At 37.3% G+C, this 14,785-nt stretch overlaps 2 protein-coding genes across 3 annotated transcripts; one reads left to right on the top strand and one right to left on the bottom strand.

The window, feature by feature from the left end:
• Window positions 1-971: 971 nt before the first annotated feature.
• Window positions 972-10,252, bottom strand: LOC121958134 (uncharacterized). 2 transcript variants are annotated; one of them, XM_042507005.2, is made up of 6 exons: window positions 10,112-10,252; window positions 8,796-8,921; window positions 5,033-5,073; window positions 4,382-4,465; window positions 2,743-3,313; window positions 972-1,623 (listed from the first exon to the last, which is right to left on the bottom strand). In XM_042507005.2, exons 4-6 carry the CDS (start codon window positions 4,447-4,449, stop codon window positions 1,240-1,242), a joined length of 1,023 nt encoding a protein of 340 aa, XP_042362939.1. In that variant the 5' UTR covers window positions 4,450-4,465; window positions 5,033-5,073; window positions 8,796-8,921; window positions 10,112-10,252; the 3' UTR covers window positions 972-1,239. The 2 variants fall into 2 exon arrangements, with proteins under 2 accessions (XP_042362939.1, XP_087946197.1); XM_088090071.1 differs by lacking the exons at window positions 8,796-8,921; window positions 10,112-10,252 and having other exon boundaries at window positions 5,033-5,167.
• On the top strand, window positions 10,183-13,712 carry rpz2 (rapunzel 2). The gene is made up of 2 exons (XM_042507006.2): window positions 10,183-10,330; window positions 12,635-13,712. The coding sequence occupies exon 2, from the start codon at window positions 12,688-12,690 to the stop codon at window positions 13,372-13,374; it is 687 nt and encodes a 228-aa protein (XP_042362940.1). The 5' UTR covers window positions 10,183-10,330; window positions 12,635-12,687; the 3' UTR covers window positions 13,375-13,712.
• Window positions 13,713-14,785: the final 1,073 nt, after the last annotated feature.

Genomic DNA, 14,785 nt, shown 5'->3' with positions numbered 1-14,785 from the left:
TTCTGTAGTGTCACTGAAGGATCAAAACCAGATGGAGACTTATGGTAGGTGACAGTTCACCCCCAAATCAAAACTTCATATATTCCCTCTTACTATTACGTTATTTATCAGTCTAGATTCTTTTGGTGTGAGTTGCAGAGTGTTGGAGAAACTGGCTGTAAGGATGCCTGCCTATATTAATAAATAGCTCTTCAAAATAAGAGATAAAATGTGTATATTTTTTAAGTTGGGGTGAACTGTCCCTCTAGGGCAATTTATCAGAGCTCCCTCTGGAGCCACAAAAGATTTAATACAACTTTATTTTTCACATATGCAGTTGTACTCCCCAAGACGTGTAAACAGACTCTGGTGTGTAAAATCAGAGTTCCCTTTTAAATGTGTAAAAATTACAGATTGCCCCTTTAGAATTGTTAACTAAAATGGTAAAATGTAATTAAGGTGACAGTTAACCATGCGAAGACGATAAATCAAATGTAAAATTTGCTATCAGCTTTAGTAAAAATGTGTCTTGAAACAGTGGTGTGACAGTTGAAGTGGGTTTGTGATGCAAAGGTCAGTCAGCTGGCCGCCACCAACATGCTTGAACAGTATGTTAGTGCCAATACAACATTTTTTTGGTAGCTAAAAATCGACTGACTGGGAGACCGTTTGGGCAGCAACATTTCGTTTTATGTACTTGATGCAGGGGATTTCGGCCCAAAAGTTATTGTAAACAAACATTGTTATTCCGTCTATGTATTATTTCAATTTCTTTTTTAATTTTTGTTTTATCATTTGTCTTCTTTATATTCGTCTTTCATATTTTTTCAGGGTCTGCATCTTATGTTTACCTCCTCGGATTTTATGTACGTCCCATTGTATTGAAATATTTCATCATAAAAAACAGGATAGATGTCCGGTAGCTTTAAACTTTGTGAAGACAGTAATGGAAACTGAAATACGGTAAAACTGTACTGCATGACACACTTAAGCAACTTCCACGGCAGTTTATTACTGCGCACAACTACACGTTTCCAGTTCTGATGTGACATTTATTTTGTTTTTAGTATCTTTGGTGAATGACACATTTTAAAGTTCCATCTGAGGTATAATTTAAATCATATTTATTACAGTAAATGAGTAAAGTTAACCCTAATTATTGAATCCGAGCTACAGCTGCTGTATTTGGTGTCCATAGTGATGCCTCATTAACCGTATAATCATCGACCAGTCTACGATTCCCTCGAACTTTATTCTGGCTCAGACGTTAACATTAAAATGTTTCATCATCTTCTTTCTCAGTGTAGAAATTGTATATTTCAAACTTGCCTGGCTGGGCTCTGTGTTAAAGGCCTGTTTTCTCTTTACGACCTCTCTCAGTTGGAAATCAATAATCAGCTGCATAATAGGAGCAGCAGGGAAGTCCATGCAGACGATTCCAAGGCGTTGGTTCAGGTCCGTCTTGGCCCTCAGGTAGTCGTACAGTTGTGTGTTGATGCGCTGGGCTACGGCTCTGGGGTACGCGAACACACCAGCTCCACTGCTGAAGGTGAGGAAGATCTGGGCCTTGTCTCCTGCAGGTGCCGCCTCCAGGTGTTCATAGACGCTCTGCCATTTCTCCTCAACATGCAGAAGTGTTGGTACCTACAGGAAACAAATGTTTAATAACTCAAAATCACTCATTTAAATTCTTTATACATTTGAATTAATTGCTTATTATGCGAGCACCCACAGGCCACTGCCAGATGTTTTGATCCTGTTCACGGGGGGTTTGTGGGACTCTTTCAAAAGTACGTGGCACAATTTTTAATCCTAGCCCTCTGATGACCATATCTGCTAATCGAGCTGTAGTTGCGGCCTTCTCTACATGCTTGCTACAAAGCTAATTCCCCTCGGTTTATACATGCTGGCAGCAGGATGTAATGATTCACTCATACTACTCTCTGCTCAACTGAAACGTATTACAAGATCTAGAAACCTTCTCTGCTTCATTTTCTCTCTTTTCTCTTTGTTATCTCAGCCAGGTGTAAGCCTGGAGGGGATTATGTGTTTGGCTGTGTCTCTGCATGTGATTGTGTGTATTATATCTTTATTTATTTATTTATTTAAAAGGGACCATGTACAGTTTAAAACATAAATGCATTTGACCTGACAAAGATCCAAGCAGGATGGAAACATTGTCTTCAATAAACTTTTGTGGCATGAAGTGTGCAGGCGTTAACTTTTTTCCCTTATAAAACATAAATGCTACTATTTGATGCACCCTACCGGATTATAGCGCAGATCTAATTCGCATCTGCAGTCCCTCGGCAGGTCAGAACAAAGACACAACACAATAACATAAGAACATTAAATCGTACAAAAACAAAACACATAAGACAAACAATAGGCACAATAGCACATTATACTAACTGATACAAAGAAGACACAAGACAGTCAATGCAACATAAAACTACATAAAAAGCACATCACACACAAAACACATAATAAAATTACAATAAACAATAAAAAGCTACACACAGTAATGCATCAGAAGTAAATGCTTATCATCAAGTCATAAAGTCCAGAGTTCAGGGTCACTGAGTAAAGAGCTGAGCAGCTTTTAAGCTTTTATGTTAAAGGATCTCTTATGAGACATACTACAGTTGTTAAAAAACGTGTTTTATAGACTGTTATTTTTTGTCTGACACCTGAAAAACTGCTTAATAACCTGCTTATAGAGGATGTATATTTTTGGAAAGTTTGAATAACATGTTTTCATACCCTCCAGTCATCGGCTATGTCCAGGGAACCATAGCGCATCCCAAGGTCCGGCCCAGGAAAGTCTTGCAGGACAATGAGCTTCCCTCTGGCTTCTCCCATGGTCGGCACGAGCCGGCTGTGCCACAGGAGGTCCCAGTGAGCATAGCGATGGATGTAGTCCACCACGGCACCGTAGATGTCATACGTCTCACTGAACTCCTCCTTCACACGCATCAGCACTGTCTCACTGGGATACTCTCCCAGAAAGTCAGCCACACCCTCCAGCACGTGGCCGAAGTGGGCCCGCTGATAGGACACCCCATGATGGATGGTGAGATTCCCCTTGACGTGACGGACCCGTACGTCTAGGAAGCGGACGCCGGCTGTAAGCTGTGAGGCCAGGCTCCACGTCTGGCACTCGGCATACACACCGCCGTACAGGGCCATGGTGTTGTGCGTCCCAGGCATGGTGACCTCAGACAGCGGCTGATCATCGGGGATGCTGGCCATCCAGGATGGGTTGAAGAACTCCGGGTTGGGCGTGTCATCATAGTCCGGTCTCTGAACGGCACCGTAACTCAAACCAATGAGTCTACATAACAACACAAGTTTGTCAGAGGATTTGTCTTTACAGCTGTGCAGCTCTGCTTTCTGCTACGTTCACAATTTAGACAATGTAATTAATATTTATCTCGATAAAGATGTATTATTTCACCAACCCATTGGCTCATCTGTTTGTGCGTAACAAACAGAGTGTATGCACGTTGTGAACCCGCTTATGTAGCCATAGCTTATTATCTTAATAATGTCCCCTATAAATAGCAGGAAAATACTTTGGCATTGTGACTTATCATCAGCTTTGTTTTGGTCGACAGCACAGTTACTTACTGCTTCCTTAAAGCAGCAATTTGCCAACAATGCCCACACCTCATTTTCTGAACTACACACCCATCTGGGCTTGCTAATTAAAAAAAACAGCTCTGTCTGTGAATTACAGCTGTGTCGGTGTGAAACTAGGGATGACAGTTGCACTACGCTGTGCACTGCTTTCTGCAAGGTGTAAGATAGGGCCCTAACTGTCAATAACGGAGCTAAAAATACTCACTACAATGTTTTCATTTGTTTTAATAAAATAAAGTTGAAAATTTAACAGGCTGCATGGTTTGACTTAGCTGTTGGATTTCTTGAATCTTACATAATGATAAATAAAATGTGATATGAAACATAAAACATGAATTCAAATATATATATATTAATACTCAGTTTGTTATGATGTGCACTAAAAGTCTGGCATTCGACCTGATAGTAAAAGTTATACTGTCTTAAGTACTTTATTTCCTACATTATCTATCCTTTTAATTATTTTTAGGCAATTTTATATGTTTTTGTGCAGCTTAGATTGCGTGTGTTTTTTTTTTTTAGATTTTTAAAAAATATTTTTATGAATTTATTAATTTGTTTCACATTTCACATCATATATAACATATGTAATTAACATTTTTTCCCCTTATTGATCCAATAGCTAAGCTGCTGCATGAAACAGCATCTTAACTTTAAAAAAAGTTATATTTCAGTATGTTAAATGCAAAATTAACACAGTGATATTTAGTGTATAAGAATAATGTGTTATCAGTCAGACACAGAGATTGCGTTTACTCACCCCACCAGCACCATCAGCTCGATTATCATCTTCTGCATTTTTCCTGGACCTCCTCTGATGCTCCTCATTTTTGACGGATCAGTTCTGATGATCAGCAGAGAAAAAGGGATGAAATTCTGAAGAGGTCAACAATAAAAAAATGTTACGTGAATAACCAATTGGATCATAAATAATTATTTAATTGGCCGAGAATCATAGATCTGTTAATAAATTATCAAAAAAATGGTAAACAATACAATGAAGGCAATAATAAAAATATTCTGTACTCTTATGACGGAGTGACACAATGCAGCTATAACTTTAAACAAATCAATATTTGTTCAATATCTGTTAAGAATAAAACAGATTAGATAATAATAAAACTAAATATCCCCTAAACTCTTGTTCTCTCCAAGGCTTTCACACACCTGCTAACAATCACTAAAAACAAAAAACCCTTTCCCATCACAAAAGTATGTCAGCCAATATAAAAACCAACAAACAGTGGAAACCATTCGATCGTGGTCCGAGCTCGAGGTCGACCTCAGCTCACCCCTCCAGGCCCTTTCAATGGCAGGCTTAAACCTTTATAATCCCAAAACTGAACCAAACCATCCACTGCTGCTGTGTCAAACCTGCTGATGGCCTGATGTTATCCACTCCAGTTCATACCTGAAACCAGAAGATGTTCGTCCTCAGTCCGGCCCGGGTCTCTGGGGACAGAGACAGAGAGAGAGAGAGAGAGAGAGAGAGAGAGAGAGAGAGAGAGAGAGAGGGGGAGAGAGGAGCGGAGGGGGTCAGAGGCAAAATGACAGAGTCAGTGAGTCGACCTGGGATGTTATTGTGGGAAATACCATAGAGGAGCAGCTGAGCGCTACGTTACAGAGCAGGGGTGGGAGCACAGGGGTGTGTTTGTGTGTGAGGCGTATTCATCTGATCACGTCCCTCATTTACTGTCGTTCAGAGATTAAAATCCGCAAATAAAGTCAAGGAAGTGAATCAAAAAATCCTATGAATTAGTGAAGGTAGTGTTGGGCTTCTGGCCGGTGTTGAAGGTTTCTCTGAGTTCATGCTGGGGTTGCTGTACTGTAACATCGCCTTCTTAACTCGTCTTAGTTTGAGAATTCAATTCAGACAGTTATGAGTCAAAGGCTAAAAGGACTGTAACTACGAAAACAAATCTGATCAGTAGGATCACTTAATCCCTCGGAAAAAGAATTTGTTTTAGTTACAACAGGCGGTCCTAAGGTTACTTTTGACATGTAATAGTTTACAGATTGCTAGTTATCCTGTTAAAATGTGACAAGTAATGTCAATATTTTAATTATTCTGAACTACTTTTATTGCCTTTTATTAAATCAAATATGTCTTACAGCCAATTCAAATTTTTATTTTTGTATTTAACTGTCTCAGTAATTATATGTTTGTTTTTATTTTATATTATCTAGCTCTTTAAATGCGTTTTAATTGCCTTTAAATGTCCTTTTATAATGTAATTCTTTTTCACTATTTCTCGATGCTTTAGATGTTTTATGTAGAGCGCTTTGAATTGCCTTATCGCTGAATTGAACTTTATACATAAACTTGCCTTGCCTGGCCTTCCTAAATAATGTCTGGACATTGTCTATACCAAAAAAACACAATCGGGAAAATGAAAGTTATACTCTACATATTAACTTTTTCCCAAAAGGAATATATTGAGATGTAACCCTTTTGTAATCACCAACATTTTGATTAGGAACTGTAATTTATTCACTTTTCCCTCTAAGTAACTGTTAGTGATTACAATTACATTTAATTTGTAATTTAATTACATGTAACTACTTTTTCACCAACACTGACATCAGGGCTCGTCTGTTTGCATCAAGTACAGATGAATGTTTTCCCACAGCGTTTCTTATCAGTTCGTGAAAGCCCCAAAATAGGCCCAACACTGATAAGATGTGTATCAATACAAAAGTAAGAATTTCAGGAGAGAGAATTTGTGTTTTAATGAAAAAGAAAACAATACAGTAAGATCTACATAACTATTTCTGCATATAGAGACTATTTTGACAATAGCCCATTACAATACAATAGGCTATTTTATTAAGCATGTAACATAAACAAGGTGTCATGCATAAAATTATGTCCAATATTAATATCTGATGGTGTTTGACTTGAACCTAGTGTTCACAAAACCTCTTACAAATGTAGCTTGTTTGGAGGCTTCTTCATCTTTGGATCAGCACAAGAACATTTTTCACCTCATCTGGTAAAAAGCATCCTGAACATGATGCTTATTAGACAAAGAATAACCTACAGAGGAAGGCGTGAAACAAGATCACAGTGATCATCTTGCACTTCAGTCGAACTCTTAAGATGACACAGCTGCTGTTGAGACATATGTCCTCTTACAAACCAGACAGTACAAACTGATCAGTGTGCTCCAGTTTCTCCTCTTTACTCTGGTAATGGACAACATATCAAGCTTTGCTTAACAACATAACATTATGAAAAAAATGTTTAATGCGTAATGATCCAAATGCAATTTTAAAAAAAAATATTTTCTGTATTTGTATTACTCTGATGTTTCAATCATTCGTTGCACGATAAGTATTGCATTAACTAATAAATAACTTATTTGTGGTTGTGCATTCAGATTGTATGAACCCTGGCAGAACGAAATATGCACAGATCTGTTATTAAAACAATTTAATTGTAAGTTTTGTATAAGCAGACTGAATGAAGACAAAAATGAAGTTACCTCACCATGTGGTACATGACACAGCTGTCACAATACACAATAACTGTACATATTTAAAATGGTCTCATACTGTTACTGTTCAACCACTGATGAGATCGACTATCTGCCAAATGTTTATTGGACTACACCTCAGAGGTCCTCTACTCTGAACGACACCCTACAACAACTGTGCTTTAAATGAACATTTTTGGACAATCATCGCACAGAATAATTAATCCCTCGGACGACGCACACAGAGGCAGTGTGAGGTCCTGAGCTCTGAGGGGTCAGGGAGAGTGTATCTGGTGTGTGTGTGAATGTAGAACATGGAAAAGCCTGCAGATGTTTTCACGTTTGGTCTCATATCACTACGCGGGAAGACAAATATTGCATAAGAGACTTGTCCTTGTCCTGTTGAATAATATTTGGTTAGCTGTCAGTGCAGATTGTATATCCGGAGGGTACAGAATTGAAATTCCTGCAGCTTTGATTAAATAATCAGGCAGGTGAATTCAGGTGAGAGATGAAAACTAAGTGGGGTTTTCTTGACTTTTACCAGAACAATGCACATATACAACATCTCTATAAAGCAGTAGTACAGTAAAGTACAGTTAATGGAAAAATGTGTTTCCATGAGTGCCTAAAGTTATTTATATCCACTGTCTTGTCAGTAACTGTATCGCCAATATTGTTATATGATTTAAAACAGATTAATGAGATTATTGTGGGTTGTTAAAACCTCTAGAAAAGTTAATTCATCGCAATATGCTATTTTAACATCAGGGGCCATGCTGTGCCGGATGCTGAGGAGGTCATGTATGACTGTGTACGAGGACGTGACTTTGTGTTGAAAAGTGTTGGGGACATAAAGGCTTAGATGAATAAATAATTACAGCAGGTAAGGGAAAAAAGGTGCATAAAGGGAAATATCCCTGGCTACTACAAAGGGTGTAGGTTTTGTTTTAACATTGGGGGAGAGACACATTAAAAGAAATTTTATAATGGAAATGTCTTTATTAATATGCAGGAAAACGCAATATCTAGGCAGCAGGAGAAAATTTAAAGTATAAAAATATAAATAAATATCAAAAGTAACCTCTTTAAATGTGAATGTGACGGCTATTCAAGGACACATTTATTCATTTTAATTAATTTAATGAATTAATTTGAAAAAGAGCTGTTAAGGCCCAGGGTTTATACATTTTTTACAAACCCCTGGACTTTAAGAGCTCATATGTGGTTTAATGTTCACTGAGAGACAATGGAAAACTTGGGCAAAGAACTGCATTTAAGTATTTGTTTAAGTGACTGATCAGCGCATGCATGTTTTTTGGTCATTTTAGAATCAGAAGGCTTGAAGTGATTTTTTCTTTTTTTTTTGGCTTAAAATGTTTTTTTTTGTGCAATGCACATTGGTGTCTTCCATATTAACATTGCATTGTATGTTTTCTTAATGTGCAAATAAACTGTTTTTTAAAATGTTCATATTTTGTTAACATTTTTTGCCGCAAGAACTTTTTTAATAAATTAGGCTTTTAAAACAAAGTCAGATGCTTCAAAAAGTGTAATTCTTAATACAACCACCAGATAGCACCAAAATGAGACATCCTCAAAAGCTTTGTGCTTCTTCAGGTACAAAAGGCACTTAGCATTAAGTAAAGCACTTAAAATTTCCCTTATGTATGAAATGCATGATATGAATTGACTTACCTTGTCTTGCCACATTCATAGCCTACAGAGCTGTCACCAGGAACGACGAGGACAAAATTCAGAAGTGGACCAAGACTTTGGAGGACATACAGAGGAAGTTGCATGAGAAGGTTGAAAACCGGAGTTCTGCAGGATTGGTGGATAATAGATGTCCATATTATCAGCTGTTCAACAATGAATCATTTAATCAGCAACTCACAGTCATATACGGTACAGTACGGTGCACTTCTTTTTTTTTTTAATTGGTGCCATGATTATCTTTGTCTAACGCTTTAAGGCCATAGCAGCGTGAGAGGACAGACGTCATCTTTAAAACTGTTGCTGGGAAATTGTGGCTTTTGAGAAACCGTGGGAAATGTAGCTTGTACTGTACCACTCATTATAACAGAAACAAAATATTAACAAAGGTTTTCAGCATTTATCCACCAGAATGATATTCTGGTGTTTCAGAGAAGATTAATTTTGGGTGTGTGTGCTGGGGAAATATGAACTCATGATCTCGGCATTTCTAAAATTCTGGTTATGAAAGTTGTATTTGTCTATACACAGATTTGCCAGGAGCTTATTCTTTGTTTATATGAGTTGGTAGACTTTATTTGTTATGGAATATTACCCTCCTTGGCACCTAGGTTACCACAAGTTTTCTGGCATTTTAAAGGTTCACTTCTCTCAAATTTACAAAAAATAAAAAATGAAAATAACAGCGTCATATTTTCTTGCTTACCCCTGATGGTACATCATCATGCAGTAAAGCTTTGGATTTATTTAAACTACTTGTGATTTTCTCCATTCAAAGAAAAATGCTCATAAAAACAGTGTTTTCTGTGACATTGCCTCTGGAAATAAATGTTTTTCGTTTTTTGAACAGAACTTTTTGCTGTATTTCATGTTCTGTTTATATTTGCTTGCACACTTAAGTTGCACCTCATATCCTTATAGTTGCTGTGGTTATAATTATTGATATTTTAGTTTAAGAGACTTTACAAATTGTCCATTCAGAGGCAAACTGTAAAGCGTTTTTGTTAGATGCCGTATGTATGCAGAATCTGTACGTCACAGGAAAAGATTTTGGTATTGGAAATGCTCTGGTTTCCGTCTGTAGTCCAAGTTTGCTGTGTTTATAAATTCTGTAATTTAAATAGAGTCTTTACAGCATTATTAATCCCACTCAGACATAAAAATGATCCTGTTTCCTGGTTATAAAGTAACATTGTCTTTAAGTTCTGTTCACTGGTAATCTCTATGGTATCTGGTCACCCATACTGGTTTAGAAGGTGTGGGGACCAGTAATAAAAACAACACAATGAAAAGAATACCCTGTCATTGTTGCCATCTGTGGTTGGAGCTGCAGCCGCAGTGCATCTGGAGGAACTCCCCTCAGCCAATCAGTACAGGGCATGAATGAGTCACTTCCTCGTGTTGGCTCCCTATTTGGCAGGAAGGGGCTGTCCTTGTTTAACTACAGGGAGGAAAATGGTGGAGAGGAAAGTCAGACGGCTACTGTAGACAGAGGGATACCGACAGTTTTATCTCTGGTGAGTAAACATCTGGCGTCTCAGTGCTCTCTAATCTCTAATCTAAAGGATGTTTGAACTCTGTGTGATATCTCAGTCAGCTAGGACTGAAGAAATGAACGTAAAAGCTGGTTGATTCATGTGCGTGTGTTGTTGGGAATCAGGAAATGAGTGAAACAGGCTCAAAAACAAACAAAGCATCATGTCTCAAGTTTAAATTAAAGGTGTGAAATAGCCATTGGGGGTTATTTGAATCGATAAAGATGATACCTCGAAGGTCACGACACGTAACCATTTGTTTATTTTCTTCCTTCTTGTGTCACTATGAAGACACACCCACTGTTATTCTTCCTGCAGGACAACAGTGAGAAGAATGATTAATGTCACAACTATGAGAAAGATGCACCACTGATTCAGTTGGGTCTGTGGTCTCAAAAACTTGTAGTTGTAGATTTTTAATATGTTATACTGCACTTCAGTGCATTATGTCAAACAATGAGTGATGAAATGATTTCCCAAAACACACACTTGCTTCATTATTTAACTGATTGCTTAATTCATACATAGTAGAAAGATGTATCCTCTTTAGCGGCAACAATTAATTAACTTTAACTGAATTGAATTGAATTGAATTGAATTGAAATTTTAATTGAAAAAAAATCTCTGTGCAACTATTTTTAATTTTAATTAATTGTTCATCATCTTTTTTTTAAGCCAAAAACCAACTGGTTCCAGGGTTTCAAGTAGGAAGACTGTCTGGTGTTCCTAGTTCTCTGTGTAATTAATCTAAATATCTTTGGGTTTTAGACTGATGATTAGAAAAAATACGCAATAATAAAATGTAAAGTTGTTATACTTATCACCCTTTACTATTTTAAGACATTTTATACACTGAGGACTTAATCTAATCATTGAGAAATCATTATCAGATTAATCAATAACGTATTCATTACTTCCAGCCTTCCTCTGCTGTGTATGACTGCAGACAGTATGAGCCCTCATTGTGACCTGTTGCCAGTAACATTACACTGTAAGATGACACCGTCTACAACATGGCTTTGTGCAGCAGCTGGTGACATGTGGGTTGTAGCTCCAGCAACTTGAGAAACAGCCTTGAAGTTAATTTGTAGAGTAATGCAAGAGGTATCAGTGTTTGGGACCGTCTGTGCTCAATCATTTAGGTAAAGCTCTTAGACTGTGGTCAGAAGATGACTCTGCCTTGCAGAGTATGGATTAAGTTTTAAAGATATATTATGGTGCAAGACATTCTTAAGACGTCAGTGTGTTCAAAACTAAGGAGATAACAAAGGATTCCCTCAATTTCACAATCATCTCTCCTGTAGTGATTATTCATTAGGCTAATAAGTTGCAGCAAAAAAGATATCTTGGTACTGAAACTGATGAAAAGTTGACCTTCAAGCTTCACACTGTGTATAGAAAAGCCCATCTGCTTATTTATTATTATCAAAAACTTCAGAGTTTTAATGTTGACAATACCTCTGTGAAATTATCTATTCCTGTTTTATTGAATCATTTCTCTCATTATCTTTTGTCAGTTGGTATGGGATAGTTATCCTCAAACATAGCAACAGATTTTAGGGTATAGAATGATAAGAAAGATATACTTTATTGTCCCTGAGGAATATTTTGCATAGGCTATAGTGCTATACCTGGCTACTATCAACCTGAAGCACTCCCACCTGACACTGGACATCAATAATGTCAGAAAAACACTTGAGTCTTACATGGGACAGCTGGAAAAACTTATGGTGGAATTAAAATCAGATTGCCAATATTTTCAATGTCCAACATTATAATTTAACATTTCATGGACATTAACATTATGTTTTGCAGATGGTGGGTTTTTGTCTCCATATTTTAATAATACATTTTGTTATTCTACATCAAGATGACATTGGCATGACACATTTGGAAAGATGTTTGATTTTGGTTACTTAAAAACACACAACCAACAAAATATCAATGTCATCTGTGGTCATTATTCTACGTCAAACTGACATTGGCATTAGAGGTCCTGTATGAATTTTTGTAACCCAACATTACAACCTAAAATCAACCCCTGTCCACGGAGTTCAAGTTGCTTCTATCTGATACAGTCTAAAACACATTTTCCCCTGCTGCTATTGGCATTTTAAAAAGCTCAATATGATTTTTATTTGGTACTGTATTTGTATTTATTGTTTGGCTGTTGGTTATACTACTGGCTGTGCAACAAATTACCCTTCAGGGATAATAAAGATATCCTTGAGATATATTACATATGTTACAGATATAAAAATATGTGCTTTTTTTGAATCTCTCCAGCCTTCAGACTCACTTTGTGTGGACCTTACCGTGGCAGAAGAAAAGCAGCAGTGATGGCTGATGCAGAAAAGATCAGGAAAACTGCAGCCAAGGTGCTGTGCTGCGTGGAGAAGGTGTCCTCCTTCGCCTCCTCCATCGACCCCATCTTCGGCATAGTCTCCTCCCTCGTTGGGGTAGCTCGCAAGGGCCTGATCAAGGAGGAGGGCCACGTTCTAGACAAGGACTTCCAGGAGCTCCACACCAAACTGGAGAGCATCTCTGAAAAGAACCACCAATGCCTGAGGAAGATCCGCATCGACGAGGTGAACGAAACCTATGGCAAGTACGAGGAGTACATCAAGCACCAGTACGCTGCCTTCAACAATATGGTGGCGCAGGTGAAGAAAGACCCAGACAACACCCAGTGCTACATGGAGACCTTTGAGAAGATTTATGAGAGAGACAAGAGTGACATGAGCCTGGATGTGTACTACCGGGGTGTGATGGGTACCAACCTGCTGTTCGGGAAACCCCTGCTGAAGGTGTATCTGGACAACTGCCAGGGCAACCGTGAGATCATGGAGCGCCGCTGTTCACACATCACCCATCTGTTCCATATGGGCCTCATCGCCCTCATGGCCTACACAGCTGTGACAGAGGATGACGAAGACGAGGTGCGGGAGAAGTGGGCCAAGAGGGTGGAGGAAATCCAGAGGAAGATGCAGGAGGTGCTCCGTCAGTGCAAAGACACCTCGTCCTAAATTTGGACCAGGAGGGAGAGGACATCGGGGAACAATCTGTAGTCTCAACTGGGGAACAATGCTAAAAGACAAAATATGTTATAATATATATCTTAATGAAACCAAAGCCATGTTTTCATTTGTGCACTTGGGCACATTATACTGCAGTTATTGTATCGACATTGTATGTTATTTTTTGTTTCAAAGAGACCACTATATGTTTCATTTGCTTTGTGTGATATGCCAATATGCTGAACTTTTATACAATCTCTTCAATTAAAATGTACATATTATTTGTTGATGAAGTTGTATATTTGTGAAATCCATGTCATCTACACTAAATCCATTAAAAAAAACCCCATAAAACCAACATAAAAAGTCAATATGTACCACCTGGTAAAATCTGTAGGGAACAGCTCTGACTTTAAAATGGATTAATTAAACACACACATCTTCTAAAGAAAACATCTCTTAATACTTCTGTTCACTATGCATAAAAAAGAAACTGCTTTCATGATACCTGATAAACAATAAACTTGAACTCAAAAAAACTTGCTATCAAACTATTTAATTCCATTTCTTCCATTGATTGTAGAATATTAACCAGTTTGCAAGATGCCAGAACAAAACCACAGCTCTTATGGTGTCTGTTAACATGTAAAGACATTTTAAATAAACAGTGTAGATTAAGATCCTGCTTTAGTGATAAATAAATAGCAGAAAATTAACTTAGCTCAACTACAAATAAACATTTCTGTAAAAAGATATATAATAATAACATAATTAAAGGGACATTCTGGCAAGCAAGTTTTGTTGTTCCTCTATATTGACACCAATATCTGTTACTACCATAGACTGTGTGTGTGTATATATATATATATATATATATCTTTATATATTGTCTATGGTTACAACTAGCACCTAATTAGCTCAGTTTAGCAGCTAAACTAAGCTAACCAGCTACTAGCTGTAACACTTCAAAACCCCCTGAAAATATTAAATTAAAACAAAAACCTGTTGTATAATATATATCATAGAAAGACTTATATAATACATGGATATATTTGGTAACAGTGATTTATTTTTCCCTTTTTTTCCACTCTGTTACATATGAAGTTAGCTCATACAGCCAGCTAACTCTTAACTTGTGGTTAGCTTAGTTTAACTGCTGAACGAAGCTAACCAACTGCTAACTGTAACAGCTCTAAAGTCCTTTAAAATATTTAATTATGCAAATAGTAAATAATAACCTATACTGTCAAATGTATTTTAGAAAAACTGATATAATAACAATCATTTCTGGGGAGAGTGATTTATTTTTCCTCTTCTTGACAGGACTGTTAAATATAAGGCTAATTGTTACACCTAGCTTAAATTAGCTGAACTAAGCTAACCATCTGCTAGCTGTAACTCTTAATTTCCTTTAAATAAT

The sequence above is a fragment of the Plectropomus leopardus genome, chromosome 17, assembly GCF_026936395.1.
Source record: "Plectropomus leopardus strain MGB_pleo_1.0 chromosome 17, ASM2693639v1, whole genome shotgun sequence".
In the NCBI taxonomy this organism is placed as follows: Eukaryota; Metazoa; Chordata; class Actinopteri; order Perciformes; family Serranidae; genus Plectropomus; species Plectropomus leopardus.
The sequence above is the reverse complement of the archived record's forward strand: the minus strand, read 5'-3'. Positions and strand labels throughout refer to the sequence as shown.